We start from the raw sequence: 17,635 nt of genomic DNA on the forward strand, positions 1-17,635 counted from the left end.
AACGGAAGTGGTGAGTCGTGAGCGGGGCCGGGAGGAGCCGCGTCCTGGGAACCGGGAGGAAGATACCGGAAGTCCCTCCATTCCCGGTTGGACCCGGGGAGCCGCGCGCTGCAGAGCCGGGTGCGGAGGACGCGGCGGGTCCGCGGGGACCTGAGACCTCGGGATCCGCGGTGTCCGCGCTCGCGGGGCGGCCTGGGAAAGTCAGCAGTCAGCAGCGCAGTGGCGGGAACCGCAGCCCGGCGGCCCTGGAAGCTCCCAGGTCAGAGGAGCTGCGGGGCTGGGACCCGGGAGGGAGGGAGGAGCGGGGGTGCGAGCGGTTTCTCCGCTGCTCATCAGGAAGCCGGCTCCGGGATTCTGCTGTGCATGCATTACTGCTGTCGGCAAGTTCGGAATCCTATGAAGTGGGTCTCATCGTGGTTTTTTTTTTTTTTGCACTTACGGTTGCCGGACTGTTGTGTCATAGAGTAATTCCCAAAACAACCTGGCAGAGCATTCGCAGTGTCCCTTGTTCTGCAAACCCGGTTGGTTCTCTTTGCTGCCGTGGCAGTTCCAGAGCCCCAGGAATGTAAATTCATCCACGCTCCCTCACTCTCCCGTTTTTACCCCATCCCTAATCAAGACAGTTTTGCCCCTGACACTGGAGCTTTGCAGATAGGAACCACATGAGCAACCAGTGCAGAGGGGACTGAACAGAAATTACGCCCTGTGGAGTGCCGCGGATATGGCTGCAAACGTTAACATGTGCTAAGCAAAGTTTTTATACTGCCCGTCAGGTTTCCCGAGATGTTGGATGTACATGCAGCGTTCAGAAACGTGTCTTCACATGCTGTAATCTCATGTGGCCTCCTAGGTCCGGGCAAGTGAGGGTCCATCAGGCCTCAATATTTTATAGTTAGCAAACTGATGAAAGGAAAGTTTAGAAATCTGATCCCGAATAAATTATGATCACTCACCTGCATCAGGAAAATGTCTCCTTGGCTGAAGAAAAGCTCTCTGCCCGTGCACACGCGTCCAGACTGTGGGATTGCACGTCAGGGTGTGTTGACATTCAGAACTGTGACTGTGGACTTACTGTAGGACGAGTGGGAATGCCTAGGTCTAGCTCTAAGAGTTTTCTTTGCAGAAACCTCCTGTTGGAGACTGCAGCAGTCTGGATCCTGGGGGTGAGGATAGTTTCCTTGCTGTCTCCCTTGCTCCTGCTCAGGGTTCCTGGGCAAACTCCTCTGCTTGTGTGTGAGCCGTGTGTGAGTTAAGTCTCCCATCTCACAGAGTGAAGCGAATTCCTCAGAAAGAGAGACTTTTTTTCCCTGATATTTTCTCTCTCCTGTATGCTTATCCTTGTCACAGGTGTTAGCATCTTTCATCTCTGTTCCGTGAATGTTCCAGGTGATTGCTGAAGAATCCTTTTCTCCTACGCAGGCTCGCATTGCTCACCCAGTCCTGCTCACCTGTGAAGCAGAACCAAAAGCCCTGGATGGTGAAGACAGGAGACAGTAGCAAAGGCCCCAGGTGTTGTACAGGGACTGAGGGACAAGGAGGGAAGCCCTTAAGTGACAGTAGAAACACGGCATGAAATTGGTTTTGCCAGATTCTAGTTCATTCAGAATGATTCTAGAGAATTCCACCGCAGATAATCTCAGAATATTCCTACTGTAGGTATTAGAAGACTCTCTATGTAAGAACTGATACTCAGAGGCAATTATAATTTAATTTGGTTTTTCACGTGAGGGATGCTGTCCATCTGCCGTTCCCGTCACTGACCGTGCCTTCTTATCAATATTTGATGTTTTCATCATCTTTAACGTTTAGTTAGAACAGTTGATGCCATGTGGGATTTTTCTGCTCTTAAAATTTGGCGCATTGTGGCCAGGTGTTGGTGGTGCATGCCTTTAATCCCAGCACTCAGGAGGCAGACTAATGAGGTTCTCAGTGAGTTGTAGGCCAGCCTGGTCTACAAATTCAGTTCCAGGACAGACAGGGCGATTATACAGAGAAACCCTGTCTAAAAAAAAAAAAAACTAAAAAAAAAAAGAATAAATGAAAAAAATAATTTGGAACATTTTGTACTTCCGTCAGATTCTCTATCTTTATGGTTAATTTCTCCATTTCCTAAATTCTACCAGCAGGATTTTGATGAGATTTGCTTATTATCTATGTGGCTTATTAAACTTACCTACATTGTCTTCCCTCTGGTTTCCCATCTTCTGTCTTCATGTAAACTCTCAATGTTTTGGATTGCAGTAATTTTAATATATTTTGAAGTCACCTGTGGGTTTGATCTTTATCTCGTAATTTTTAAATTCTTTGTTGTTTCTCATTTTCAAGTTTTAGGAAGATTTCTCTAAATTTAGAAAATTCTTGTAGGATTTGCTACTTAGAATCTTAAAAACATCCTTTTATATTTCTTCACTTGTTTGAATGAGTACATGCTAACAGTGAGTCAGTATTCTCATATACTGGATGGATTATATCATTGTATATTTAAAATATAGCAAAATATTTAATATGTATTATATATTTATATATTAAACATAATTACATTTAAACACATATTAATATATGTTAAATGCATATATATTTTACTTAGTATTCATTATGCATTCTTCTGTCTTCTGTTGATGCTAGCATTCTGAGTTTGTGGAGAAGACACTTTTTAAACATTGGTCTTGACTTGTCCGGTTTTTTTTTTCTCTGTTGGTTTTCAGTTTTTGAGACACTTTCTGTGTATTCCTGGCTATTCTGTAACTCTGAGTAGCCCAGGCTTGCCTTGAACTTAGAGATCCACCTGCCTTAGCCTCTGAATGCTGGGATTAAAGTCTTGCAACACCAGGCCATGTTGACTTCTTGGTAACTATGTGGCATTGTGTGTGTATGATATCATCATCAAAGTGGAGTTTGAAATCTTGCTTTTCTACCTAATTCTCCTTTTTATCCTTTGTCTTAATCAGATTACACTAGCCCACTCTTGTGCCTCTTGATTCATTAAGTCTGGAGAACACAAGCATCTTCCTCTCCTCACAGTTTTCCTGCTAATTCTTCTTCATTTTTTGTTGCATTGGAATGTGGGCCTATGTGTGACACATGAGCCCTTTACTGTGACCATGTGCTCTTCCAAGTTCTTTTAGGGGTTCATCATAAAATAGTGTAGAACTTTGTCTTCATGACATTTCCATTTCTTCTGGGATTTTCATTCCACAGGGACTTTTTTGACAGTGTGTTTTGTTTGTCTTACTATCCTGGCTGGTTGATGACTAGCAGTATTTTTCCTTCCAGATTGAAATAGTGGTTTACTGTGTTTGTGTTTTAGACACGATCGCTATTCCTCATCTCTCCTTTATTTATCTATTCTTTATGTAAAAGTCTTATTTCCCGTGTTCTTGATAGCTTCTCTCTGAGTTATCTATGTATGCTTTGATTATGAACTGCAGTGTGGCTTGAGTTCATGACTTCTGTTCTTTCAAACTTTCTTCAAGTGAACTTCCTTCTCCATCAACTTTAAGAGGCCATGTTTCTGGGTGCAATGATAATGTTAATATTTATATTCTTTCACCACTCCAAATATACCCTTCCACGCTGCCCTGTCTGTAGGAATGTTGAAAAGACCTTTAGTGTCATTTTGGGTTTTGGTGTTCTTGTGTGTTTTGGCATTGTCTGTGACACTGTATTAATTTTACCTTTGCATTTTTGTGAAATGTCAAGAAGAGTTCTGGTGTGTGTTCCTGAGACAGAAACTCAGAGAAGAGCCACAGGAAGAATGGATGATTCTCCTGTCAATGCACCCCAGGTCAGTGTCATGTCCACATTTCTTTGCAAATTGTTTTTATAATTGAAAACATGTGATCCTTTGTTTCTCTTCCTCTGGTTATGTCATCTGACTTAGGGTTTCTCTTGCTGTGAGGAGATATCTCTTATAATGGAAAATGTTTACATGTGACTTATGTATACGTTCTAAGATTTAGTCCTTTATTGTCATGGTGGGAAGAATGGTGTTATGGAGGCTGACATAGTAGTGAACAAGGAGCCAAGGGTTCTACATCTGAATCAGCAGGCAAGAGCAAGAGAGAGACAGGAACTGACTTGAGCTTCGAAAACCTCACAGCCTATCCCCGGGGATATATTTCCTCGAACAAGGCCAATGCTACTGTAACAAAGCTGCACTTCCTAATAGTTCTGCTCCCTGGTGACCAAGCATTCAAATCTATGAGCCTACGGGGCCATTCCTATCAAAATCACTACAGTGTTCGTTTTTGGTGTTCTTTTGTTTGTTTCTGTTTTTTGATTTTCTTTTCTGATTCTCAAGTTTAAGTCCTTAAACCTTTCAGCTCTGTAGCACAGCTTTTTCCCCTTTTGTAGCCTCCCTTGGTTATTTGTATGTGGATATGTATTTTTCAGGGGGTTAAGACCTGTAATTTTGTAAGAGATTCCATTGTAATGGCGAGAACTATATTGTTGACCGCTTTCTAAAGAGGATGGACTTGTGTCCTTATATATTAGGAAGGAAGGAAAGTTTAATGTGGAACATAGATTGCATGTCAGGAATGGTCAGTTTTCCAAAGCCAGGTTAATGGTAGTGACCATGGAAGTACGTGAGACTTTGCTTTACGTCGCTGTAGGATTAGCAGAGACACGCTGTCTTGAATCCTATTACTAAATATTTCAGCACCCTAGAAAGCACAGTTAGTGGAAGGAGTGTGTGGCTGGCTCTTGCTTACAAAACTCATGCTTTTTGTGAGGAGATGTAAATTTCAATGTAATGGGTTCTCTTTTGCATTTTGATGTCACACAGTGATGATAGGTGTGTTGTTGATACCTTAAATCTTTTTGTCTCAGGAGAGATCCTGCACATATCATACTCTTGATAAAAAATGCTCCATGCTAAGTTCGCAATAGACAGAGCAGTGTTTTTCTCTGTCTTTTATTTTATTGTTTTAAGACAGTGTGTAAGCCCTGCTGTCTACCTCTATATTGCACCATGAGGGATATATGAGTAAGAATTTTCTAAAGACTATTGACTTGATGCTGTGTATAAGTCATCAATTTTCAAACCTAAATGAATGTCTCCTTTAATGCTTTTTTTCTTTTGGAGGAAGAAGGCTCCTCCAACCTTTTTTTTTCTTTCTCTGAAGCCATAGTTTACATATGTAAATACTTGGAAGAATTATTGAGGTTGACAGGTTTCCTTTTCATTCTTTAAAAAATACTTTTAAGTATGTAAGTGTTCATCTGCATGTTTTGATGTTTTGCTGTACACTGCATGCCTATATGATGGCTGAGGAGCCCTAACCCTTGGCATTCGAATCAGGTACGGTAGTGAGCTGCCCTGTTTGCAGAGAGAATGAAACTCAATTTCTCTGCAGGAACGTGAAATGTCCTTTACGTCTATGCCATCTTTCCAGTTCCCAGGTTTACATTTGTAGTGCACATTCAATATTGAGCCACTATGCAACCCTGTATCTTCTGTTTTTGGAAAAATTAAGGAGAAATCAGGAGTGATTCTTACCTTTGCAAACCAAAACCCTGTTACACAATTCAGCTCAAATACTGAATAAAAGAAGTGTTGAAATTTTCTATGGGGCCAATGTGCTGAGCAATAATAAATTCAAACCTAATAGGGAGTTAGAATAATTCTCATACACTTAATACCTTCATTTCAAACACAAAATCTTTATACTTTGTCTGAATGCATTGTCACTTACATTGTTTATTTGTAAATACTTTTCTCATCCTATAGAGAGATGAATTTCTGAAATTGTTATTGGGTCTGTCTACTTTTATACAAATTTATAGAATATTAACACTGTCTAAGCCCGATTTTTCTATTTATTTTATGGCTGTAAATACTTGCATTAAAAAAAAACTTGACAAAATAGTTGAGTCTTTGGGTTGTTTTGTATGCTGGATTTGTGCACTGATGTTATACTCTTTACTATTTAAAGAAAAATCTCTGACTTTTAATTCATCCATTAATTTTCCATTCCATATTCTACCTCTTTGTTCTGGAAAGCATGCAGTACTGCACCTAGGGCTCAGGACTAAAGTGAGAATGTTAGAAGAGAGTCATGTGAGGCCCAGCTGTAAATAAGTATGGTACAGCATACATATTTGAGCAAGGCTGATCATTGTAGAGTTTGGAATCACAATTTTGCTCATCCTAACTTTGCTTGTGAGATACGATTCTGTGAATACCTTTGATTTCAAGACAGCCTTTGTAAAGGTACATTCCTGAATCTAGACCTTAAGTGTGTATCTTAGGTTCCTTATAAATTTGCTGATTGTGATACCATTTTGTCATTCTGTTTACACAAAGACAGGAAATACAATATAGAGCATTGGTATTCTGAAAAGAACCTTTTGTTAACATTAACTTTCACTTTTATCTCATTGTGTGGGTGTATTTGTCTGAATATATGTGTGCGTGCTATCTGGGTCTCCTGTCTATGGGATTTAGAAGAGAGGATAAGACACCATGGAACTGAAAGAGTGCCATCTGGGTGCTGTGAGCCAAATTATGATCCTCTAGAAGAGCAGCTAGTGCTCCTAACTGCTGATCCTCTCTGTAGCATATTTAGAAAACCTGTGTTTGACTAATATTCATACCTCACCGGTATCACAAAATATCTCTATTTTTTTAGTTGTCCTTTACCTAGGAAAGCATTTCGTCCAGCAGCTCGTGGTAAATGTGTAATTTTCCATTACAGGGTCTGTTGACATTCTGGGATGTGGCTGTGGACCTGTCCCAGGAGGAGTGGGAATGTCTGGACTCTGCTCAGAGGACCTTGTACGTGGATGTGATGCTGGAGAATTACAGCAATCTAGTCTTTGTAGGTGAGAATGCTCTTCTTGTAGAATTGTTGACTTATCATTTGTATTTAACTATTTGTATAGATGTAAACTCCCTGAACTGTCTAGAGACTCCCAGAAATAAGGGAAATGCCGGTTACCCACATGCTCTTTTCTTGGTTCTTCCTTTACACTTGTGTTCTCTGGAATAGCAACCAGTACTGTGTACTGCTTCATCTCTCCAGCCCTGTTACTTGTTTTTAATGAAAACCTCAAAGTACAAACACAATTGAATATTTAGGACAAGGACAGACATTGCAATATACTGAGTAATTAAAGTGTTTTGATTTTACTATTGGATTAAGCTATTCTCCAATTTTTGAGTTTTTAAAAATGGAGAGTTTTGTTTTCAATACATCCCTTCTTCAGTTCCCTCTACCTCTTCTCCTCGCATGTCCCCCAACCCCGTGTCTCTCCCAGATCTACTTCTCTTCCGTTTCTTTTTAGAAAGGAACAAGCCTTCCAGAGATCTCAACACAGAGTAACGAGATATAATAAGATTATACACAGCAAAGCAATGATGGCACACCACTTTAATCCCAACATTTGGGAGTCACAAATCAATCAGCAGATCTCTGAACTTAAGGCCAGCCTGGTCTACAGAGTGAGTTCCAGGACAGTCAAGATTACACAGAGAAACCAAAAAACCAGAACACAAAAGGGCTAGACACAATCTTCATATTAAGGCTGGATGAGGCAACCATTTGTTGGAAAGGGTCCCAAAGCAGTCAGAAGGGTCAGAGAGGTCCCCCTCACACTATTACAAGTCCCCAAAAAGCATAACGCTAACAACCATAGCATATATGCAGAGGACCTAAAGCAGACTCATTCAGTCTCTGTGACTGCTGCTTCGGTCTCTGTGAGTCCTTATGATCTGTACCTAGTTGATGTCTGTGGGTCATGTTCTCTTGGTGTCCTCAACCTCTCCGGCTCCCACACTTGTTCCTCTTATTCCTTGCGGTTTGCTGAGCTCCAAGGTGACAGACCTGATGGAGATCTCCAGTTTGAACTCTTTGCCTAATATTTGTCTGTGGGTTGTGCATCTACTCGTGTTAGTTGCTGCTGGTAGCCTCTGATGAGAATTGAACTAGGCAGTGATATAAGAGTATATAAGGGGGCTGGAGAGATGGCTCAGCGGTTAAGAGCACCGACTGCTCTTCCAGAGGTCCTGAGTTCAATTCCCAGCAACCACATGGTGGCTCACAACCATCCGTTATTAGATCTGGTGCCCTCTTCTGGTGTGCAGAAATACATGGAAGCAGAATGTTGTATACATAATAAATAAATAAAATCTTTAAAAAAAAAGAGTATATAAGAATATCATTAGCAATCATTTTATTTACTTTTTAATCATATGTATTGTGAGTCTCCAGCCACAGATTCCTGGTCATCCAGGCAATAATTGGGCATGGGCTTCCTTTCATGGTGTGGGCCTCAAATTAGACCAGTCATTGGTTGGCCACTGTCACCAATTCTGTTCCTCCATTGCTACAGCACATCTTGCAGGTGGGTAGATTGTAGGTGGAAGATTTGTGCCTGGGTTGGTGTCCAAGTCCTAGCATTTTCAGGCTTACCTTGTTACAGAGGATGGCTACTTCAGACTTCTTGTAGAAGTCCTCGCTATGATCAACGTCATAGAATCCTGGGAGTTTCTACTGGACTGTTTACACACACACACACACACACACACACACTCTCTCTGTCTGTCTGTCTGTCTGTCTGTCTGTCTGTCTGTCTGTCTCTCTAACATAAACACACACACACACACACACACACACACTCACACACTCTGTCTCTCTGTCTGTCTGTCTGTCTCTCTAACATAAACACACACACACACACTCACTCACTCACACACTCTGTCTCTCTCTCTAACATAAAGACACACACACACACACACACACACACACACACTCACACACTCTGTCTCTCTGTCTGTCTGTCTGTCTGTCTGTCTGTCTCTCTAACATAAACACACACACACACACTCACTCACTCACACACTCTGTCTCTCTCTCTAACATAAACACACACACACACACACACACACACAAATGTACACATACACCATACATGCCAGTATCTTATTTCAGTTGTCTCTCTTCATATTCTCTCCCTCCATTCTCCCCTCCTCAACCTGATCTCTCCTGTTCCCATCCCCACCCACCTCCATTCCACTAACAATATCCACTCTGTTTTCTACTGCCCAAGAGAATCCAAGCATCCGCCTTAGAGCCCTCAGAAGGAGAGGTTTTAAATTAGAGAATCAGATTTTGGTGGTGAGCGTGTTGCTGTTTTTCTTTATTGTTGGAGATGTTGTCTCTATATTTAGTCTCGGCACAATTTTAATCATCGTGAGTTTCATTCCTGCGTAGGTTACAAAGAGAGTTCCCTAAGCAAAGAAGGCAACACAATGTGACTGTGTCTAAGAAACATACACAAGAGCAGAGGAGATCTTCTTCATGTGATCCTTCAGAGTGCTCCTTTACCACAGTCCATTATTGCTTGATCACTTAGGTGTCTGACCTTTTACAAGGTTTCGATAAGAATGAGAATGTTACTAGTGATCCTTGCAGTTTGAATGGAGGTTCTTCTGAACTTCCCTATAATGAGAGTTAAATGCAAAAAGCATGTGCTCAAAGCTCTATTCCTACAAATTGCTTTACCCTTCTTAAGAAAATTTCAGGTATTGAATCTGTTATTCATGAATCAATCCCTATAATCCTTAATTTGCTAATTTTCCAGACAATCATCACATGTGTGTTGAATATAAGAAGGACCTTCACCATGGTTCAAAGGATATTGTCCATGATTATATGAATCTCCAAGAGAAGCCTTTTAAATGTATCGAGCTTAGCAAAGTTATTCATGAATCTTTTGAATGTATACCTTATGACATAAGTGATATTGCAGAAAACTGCAAGATTAGATTTGGAAACCAAAGAGATGCCTCTGTTGAATTATTAAACTCAACCCGACAAAGGAGTGGCAATATGGGAGAAGAATCCTGCAAATATAAGGACTGTGTAAGCTCTTTAAGTTTCTGTTCCATCATTAGCCAAAATCTAGGAATCTGCACTGAAAAGGAAGAACACAAAAATACAGAGGCTGATGAGTCTTTTGACTATAACCAGGAACTCACACTGAAAGGAATTCACAGTGAAAAGAAATCAGAGCAATGCCAGAAGTGTGAAAAATGCCTCAAGACATACTCAATCCTCAGTAGACATAAAGGATCTCATAAATGTACAGAGTGTAGTGATTTCTTTCTGAATTTATTGCAATCCAAAGTGCTTAACAACATTCCTTATGGAGAAAAATCCTACAGTTGTACTGAATGTAATAAGTGCTTTTATGATTCATCAGAGTTTAAAAGACATTACAGATTCCACACTGAAGAGAAAACTTACAAATTTACTGACTGTTGCAAGTCCTCCATTTATTGCTCAGATCTTGAAAAACATCAGCAAATTCATAGAGGTGAGAAGTCTCATGAAGTTAAGCAGTGTAGTAACTTCTGCACATTGTCACACGTTGAAGAGCATGATAGTAGCCATAGTGAAGAGAAAATTGACAGATTTAATGAGTGTGATAAATCCCCTGCCACTGCCTCGGGTGGTAAAGCAAATGAGAGGATTCACACAGGAGACAAACCTTACAAATGCATTGAATGTGGTAAATCCTTTATTCAGAAAGCTAAACTTAAAACACATCAAAGAATTCACACAGGGGAGAAACCTTACAAATGTAGGGAGTGTGGCAAGTGCTTTACCCAGCAGACACACCTAAGAACCCATCAGAAACTTCACACAGGTGAGAAGAATTACAAATGTGGTGAATGTGACAAATCCTTTTCCCAGAAAGACCATCTTAGGAGGCATCAGACAATTCATACTGGAGAGAGGCCTTATAAATGCACTGAATGCGGGAAAGCCTTTGCCCGTACCACATATCTTAGGTTGCATCAGAATGTTCACACAGGCTTGAAGCCATACAAATGCGGAGAATGTGGCAAAGGCTTTACTAGCAGCTCGTCTCTTCGGCTGCATCAGAACATCCACACAGGTGAGAAGCCGTACAAATGCAGTGAATGTGACAAGTGCTTTACCAGTAGTTCGTACCTTAAGTTGCATCAGAACATTCATAAAGGCGAGAGACCTTACAAGTGTAACGAATGCGGCAAAGGCTTTATTCAGAAACAGCAGCTGAGGAGACATCTGACAATTCACACAGGCGAGAAGCCTTATAAGTGTGGCGAGTGTGACAAGTCCTTTTCCGTTGGCTCAGATCTTAGAAGCCATCAGAGAATTCATGCCGAGGAGAATCCTTACAAGTGCAGCGAGTGTAAGAAGTCCTTCAGCAGTTCTTCGTCTCTTCGATTGCATCAGAAATTTCACACTGGCGAGAGACCGTACAGGTGTAACGAATGCGGCAAAGGCTTTCTCCAGAACCAACAGCTGAAGAGACATCAGACGATTCACACAGGCGAGAAGCCTTACAAGTGTGGCGAGTGTGACAAGTCCTTTTCCGTTGGCTCAGATCTTAGAAGCCATCAGAAAATTCATGCCGAGGAGAATCCTTACAAGTGCAGCGAGTGTAAGAAGTCCTTCAGCAGTAGTTCAGCTCTCCGACTGCATCAGAGAATTCACACCGGGGAGAAACCTTTCCAATGCAGTGAATGCGACAAATGCTTTATTCAGAAACACCAACTTAGGAGACATCAGACAAATCACACAGGTGTGAAGCCTTATAAGTGCAGCGAATGTGACAAGTGCTTTACCAGCAGTTCGTCTCTCCAGTTGCATCAGAACATCCACACAGCCGAGAAACCGTACAGGTGTAACGAATGCGGCAAAGGCTTTAACCAGAAACAGCAGCTGGTGAGACATCTGACGATTCACACAGGCGAGAAGCCTTACAAGTGTGGCGAGTGTGACAAATCCTTTTCCGTTGGCTCAGATCTTAGAAGCCATCAGAAAATTCATGCCGAAGAGAATCCTTACAAGTGCAGCGAGTGTCAGAAGTCCTTCACCAGCTCTTCATCTCTTCGGTTGCATCAGAGAATTCACACAGGCGAGAAGCCCTTCAAATGCAGCGAATGTAAGAAGTCCTTTGCCAGTGGGTCATACCTTAGAATACATCAGAAATTCCATACGGGAGAGAAGCCATACCAATGCAGTGAGTGTCAGAAGTCTTTCACCACTGGTTCGTATCTTAGATTGCATCAGAAAATCCATAGAGGTGAGAAACCTTTCAAATGCAGTGAGTGTGGCATATCCTTTGTTAAGAAACAACATCTAAAGATACATCATAAGATTCACATCCGGGAGAAAACTTATGAGTGCAGTGAATGTGGCAAATACTTTGGTCTGAAATTCAAACTTAGAGAACACCAGAGGATTCACACAGGAGAGAAACCTACAAGTGTAATGAATGTGGCAAATCCTCTGTATGGAAATGCAGACTTCCAACCCCTCAGTGAGTTCATACAGGAGAGAAACCCTACGGATGCAATGAATGTGACAAATCTTTTACCAGTGGGTCATATCTTAGAGTACATCTGACAATTCGTGCAGAGAGAAACCTTACAAACGTGGTGCCTGTGAGAAATGCTTGCCAGGGGCTCATACCTTAGATTGCATCAGAAATTTCATGCAGGAGAGAAACCTTACAAATGTTGTGAATGTGCTAAATCCTTTACCACTTACTCATATCTTAAGACTGCATCAGAAAATTTATAGAGGTGAGATGCTTTACAAATGTATTGCATGTGGCAAAGACTTTACCTCACTCGTATCTAATAAAATATCAAAAAATACATACCGTGGAGAATCGTAAATAATGTGGCATGTTCTTTATGCAAGCTATGTCCTTAGGGACCACTGGAGGCTCCATACTAGAGAATCATTGTGAACATAAAAAGCATGGGAACCCTTAAGCAATGTTCAAATCTTAGAAAATATCAAACTTTCATACCGAGGAAAAATTCTTGTGAAAATGTAGAAAAAAATTTCTTTAAGACATAACTTATTCAACTTCAAATATTTAACATTGAATACAAAATGGAGAAACCTGATGAAGATGCTGTTGTGTAGGCATTTCCTGGAGACCAAGACATTCCATCCTAGGGAATCTGATTAGGACAGGAAATAAACCACTCAATAGCATCAAGAAGTACTTGAATTTGACAGGATTCACTGTGTTTAACTCCCGTGAAGAAATACACCAGTCATGCTATTTAGGTGAAGCTCTGACAAATGAAGTGAGCTACGAAGATAGGGCATCCTTTACCCTGTGGGTATGCCTGCAGGTGTGCAGTGTCTTCCAGATGTCCAGTGTTTGCAATCTACATCCCATGCTGGCAAGTATCTTTGAATCCCTTTTGACCCTATAAATGGCTCCTCGGTAAACATATTTTCCTAAGAAGCTCTTGTATCTTAAATTATCTCTTTTAATCTACATGCTACTATATGGCTTTTATCTTTCTTTTGTTCTGTACCTCCAAATTGTTCTGCATCTTGCTGGCATCTCTCCGTTCGTAGATTCATCTTTTCCCAGAAGTCCCACCTATTCTCCTTGATTAGCTATTGGCCATTTAGCTTTTTTTTTTTCCTTCAGTTTTTCGAGACAGGGTTTCTCTATGTAGCTTTGAGCCTATTTTGGCACTAGCTCTGGAGACCTGGCTGGCCTCAAACTCACAGAGATCCGCCTGCCTCTGCCTCCCGAGTGCTGGGATTAAAGGCGTGTGCCACCAACACCCGGCCTGGCCATTTAGCTTCTTATTAAACTAGTCACAGTGCCACATCTTTGCACAGTGTAATTAATTATTCCACAACACTCTTCCATATTCCTGTAATTAATCCCAATAAAGCTCATGGGTTCAGCAACATGGATTTCAGTGGCTTTCATATTTGGTTCTGTTGTTAGTTTCCATTTGGGTGCCTACATACATATGTATTTTGCATTTTCAGGGGCGGGGGAACTAATGGAATGTGCTGACCCTATTTGTTGTTCCTCCAAATTGCATGTACAGCAGAAAAATGATATTGGAGAAAGAATTTGAGTCTACTAATTTGTGGAAGATTGTTGGTTGAGACTGCTTCAGGCTTACTTCAGGCTTACTACTGGCATAGTAGTAGCTGTTCTGCTTAAAGGAGCTCAACACAGAACATGTAGGCTTAGGGAGCCTCAGAGAGGAGGCTGCTTTCTTTGTTGCATTGAGGGAGGAGAGAGACAGCAGTCTGTAGGGGGGCAAATGAAAACATGCCTACGAAACTGTCTGAGGCATTCCAAAGTGTGCTCTGTCTATCCATGCCTCTAAATTCTTAGACCCTATGCTTCGGTAATGCTTCATTGAACCTCAGAACACTGGTGGCCATGGGCAAATACTGAATACCATTGTATCCCTGTTTCCTGTTTTACATTAGAAATTCCAGTCTACAAGCCCCTCCCTTCTTTTTGTTAAAGCCTTTCAACAACTGTAGTATTTTTGGAAATACCAGAATAATTCATCATGAAATACATCTCAAGAAAATGCTTCAATAAAGACTTATTTTCATTTCATGTGTGAGTTGGTCCATACAAATATTAATAAATTATGAAACTCACATGAGATAACCTATGAACAGGACAATGTGTACATACTCCTGTACACCTTAGAAATCCCCAGGAATGTGCTTCAAGATCATTTTTCGGTACTGAGAAAAGATAGAAACATACTTATTCCAACCCGTAAGCACTACATTAGAATTCTAATTCTTGAGACTCAGGCATTTTAGACCTAGGCCAAGAAATTCATTGCAGTTTATTTAAACATGCCATTGTATACATGTTTCAGTGCAAGAGGATAGTCATAGCCAACTGAGAAATCCTTAACAGACATTAAACTCCCTGGAACTGGAATTATGGATGGTTACAAGCCAACACATGAGTGCTATGAACTGACTTCCAGTTCTCTGCAAGAACAGAATGTGTTCTTTGTTGATGAGTCATACCTCCAGTCCCCTGGTGACATTTTCAAAACAGGAGTTTTAAGGGTTTGCATAGTCTCAATATATAACATTTCCAGAAAAAATGGATATTGCATTGATCTTAAATGTATTGATTGGTAAAGCAGCCATTTCTCCCTGTTGCTCTGTTCTGATATTCTGTCTCAGAAACAATGAGTGGACCTCTTCTTGCCTTTTCAAATCAAAGTGTCAAATATGCTTAGAAAGACCACATTGACATTAACAACAAACCCTGCGGACAAAAGAAGAACAATAACAAATACCTACAGTATTAGTAGGAATCCAACTTACCGACCCACAATGCAACTCAGCTTGGAGATTTTTGAAAAATAAACAATGAGGCCGGGTGTGATGATGTTCACCTTAATCCATGCATTTGAGAGGCAGGACCAGGCAGAGCTCTGTGTGGTGGAGGCCACCATGGTGTGCATGAAGAATAGCAAGCCAGCCAGTGAAAATGAATTTAAAGCATGTATTTTCCATAAAACAGCCACTTGAAGTCTGACACAAAACACTGAGAGTGTAGGACCTTATTTTGTTTATTTATTTGGATTTTGGAGACAAAGTTTCACTGTTCAGTTCTGGCTGTACTGGAACTCGCTCTGTTGACCAGGCTGGCCTTGAACTCGGAGAATCCACCTGTTTGTGCCAGCAGTGGTGTGCTGGGATTTACGCTGAGCTTAAAGGCAGGCACCACCACCACCCAGCAAGATTGAAGGCTTTTAAATGACAAAAAGATTTCCCTTGTAAATTTATTTTGGGGGGTATTTAGAGGAACACTATATTTAATAGTAAAGCTTTGCACCCTTCAGCACTGGGACTGCCATTGAGTCAAAGCGCCAGGGATAGCTAGAGGACCACAAAGTGCCTCAGTGAGTAAGGAGACCATCACACAGATGACACCCATGGCCTCAGACAGGAAAAGCCCAGGACAGAAGAAGCGAAGGGCTGCTCTTGTGAGATGGTTTCTGGGCATAGCCAATAGCCAAGCTGCCAAACGCCAGCTCAATGCCAGCCCCTGATCCCTGGTCCAGACCTCCTAACTGTGACAGCACAAGTACTAATAAAATTGACTGCAAGCAACCATGAGGGTGGAACTCCATTGGTTAATATTAAAGTCTGAAATTTCGGAATCATAATGTAACAATAGCATAGAAGGGGAAAGAAATCTGAAACTATAAAACTATCTTTTATACATCTTAAGCCTTTTTTTTTTTTTTTTTTTTTTTTTTTTTTGGTTTGTCGAGACAGGGTTTCTTTGTGTAGCTTTGGAGGCTGTCCTGGAACTCGCTCTTATAGACCAGGCTGGCCTCAAATTCACAGAGATCCTCTTGCCTCTGCCTCCCGAGTACTGGGATAAAAGGCACACCCTCCTATCACCACCACCGCCGCCACCGCAGTCTGGCTTAAGCCATTTTTAGACCTTCATAAATCGTACCCAAGTATCTCACAAACACCCGTTTTAGATCCTCCCAATCCAGGCTGTGATATCCTCAGAGCACTGTAACTCACTTTTACATTGCTTAATAACTTGCAATTAATAGTTTGCATAATTTAAATACCTAAGTCACTTTCTTATCGAAATTTAAGCTTCTACATCCTCAAACCTATATAATTTGCATCTATACACCTTAATATAATTTCTTAAACTCTAATAAGACTTTTTTGTTGTAGTTGTTCCTCTCAACTTAAGGTTTAAACTTCACATCCTTTTCCTTTCTAATCATTTAGGAGGAGACATAGATTGTTTACTGAGGGCAGTTTTTGTAGAGTGATTTTTTTTTTTGAAAAAATAAGTAGTTTGAAAAGAATCTGTTTTGTGGGTTTATCTGTTTTCTGTGTTTGGTAACAAGGCAAACTGTATCCAGACATAGTAGCAGCTCTAGTAGCGTAAGGCCCGTGGCCTGGATTTTACACACAAAGGGAACCAAGAAGGACGCTGAAGGTTTGGGAAATGAAATGGGTGCTTGTTGTTGTTAAAGCTACTTATTATGAAAATTGTATATAATAATATAGTCATAAAAGACTAAATATATACGCAAGTTGTTTTCTAATAGATATTTAGTATTTTTGTCATTTAAAGGTAAACTTTTGATTTTTTTTTAAAAAAGTTTAAAATCTCTCAAAAAATGAGGTACCCTTTTTTATTCAACAAGAAAAAACACAGGGCAAATCTATAATCCACACATGGTAAAAGCAAGCTGTAATACTGTAGATTATTTAGTATTTATTCTCTGGGGTTTATTTCTGAATGTTGTTGTTAGGAGAAGACAGGAATTATTACACAAAAATCCGCCCTAATATAAATATCTTGGAGACCTATTGCTGTGTCCTTGGTAGGCCCATTCCACAGAGTCAGCGTTAGTTATATGGTGATGAACTGCCATGCCTTCTGTCTTCTCCAACTCTAGCAAAAAATGGTGAGCAGCCTCATGTAGCTTATAGGACAGAATGGGAGTATGTCACACCGTCTCTTTAAGGTTATCTGTGTAGATTATCTGTGTAGCCAGGCGTTGGTGGCTCAAGATCTCAGCACTCAGGAGGCAGAGGCAGGCTGATCTCTGTGAGTTTGAGGCCAGCCTGGTCTACAAGAGCTAGTTCCAGGGCACTCTCCAAAACAATACAGAGAAACCCTGTTTAAAAAGCAAAAAAAAAAAAAAAAAAAACCAAAAAACAAAAAAACAAAACAAGAACAAAAAAACAAAAACAAAAAGATTATCTATGTATAGATTTCTTTTTTACTAGTTTTAAGCTAACTTTTTTCCTTTTACAGATTTTTAACCGAA

General features: G+C 40.7%; 1 protein-coding gene across 5 annotated transcripts; it reads left to right on the forward strand.

Moving 5' to 3' along the window:
• Positions 1-44: 44 nt before the first annotated feature.
• LOC100760730 (zinc finger protein 665) lies at positions 45-13,399 on the forward strand. 5 transcript variants are annotated; one of them, XM_027433919.2, is made up of 5 exons: positions 45-259; positions 1,348-1,509; positions 3,700-3,784; positions 6,699-6,825; positions 9,586-13,399. In XM_027433919.2, the coding sequence occupies exons 2-5, from the start codon at positions 1,475-1,477 to the stop codon at positions 12,402-12,404; spliced, it is 3,066 nt and encodes a 1,021-aa protein (XP_027289720.1). In that variant the 5' UTR covers positions 45-259; positions 1,348-1,474; the 3' UTR covers positions 12,405-13,399. The 5 variants fall into 5 exon arrangements, with proteins under 5 accessions (XP_027289720.1, XP_027289722.1, XP_027289721.1 ...); XM_027433921.2 differs by having other exon boundaries at positions 3,703-3,784; XM_027433920.2 differs by having other exon boundaries at positions 1,420-1,509.
• Positions 13,400-17,635: the final 4,236 nt, after the last annotated feature.

The sequence above is a fragment of the Cricetulus griseus genome, chromosome 9 (genome assembly GCF_003668045.3).
Source record: "Cricetulus griseus strain 17A/GY chromosome 9, alternate assembly CriGri-PICRH-1.0, whole genome shotgun sequence".
Lineage (NCBI taxonomy): Eukaryota > Metazoa > Chordata > Mammalia > Rodentia > Cricetidae > Cricetulus > Cricetulus griseus.

What these genes read in the sequence shown, in the direction of transcription:
- LOC100760730 (XM_027433919.2), top strand. Translation starts at nt 1,475, where the DNA reads ATGGTGAAGACAGGAGACAGTAGCAAAGGCCCCAG. An exon ending in GACAGTAGCAAAGGCCCCAG is followed by an intron (nt 1,510 to 3,699) that starts GTGTTGTACAGG and finishes TGAAATGTCAAG; the next exon opens with AAGAGTTCTGGTGTGTGTTC. An exon ending in CTCCTGTCAATGCACCCCAG is followed by an intron (nt 3,785 to 6,698) that starts GTCAGTGTCATG and finishes TTTCCATTACAG; the next exon opens with GGTCTGTTGACATTCTGGGA.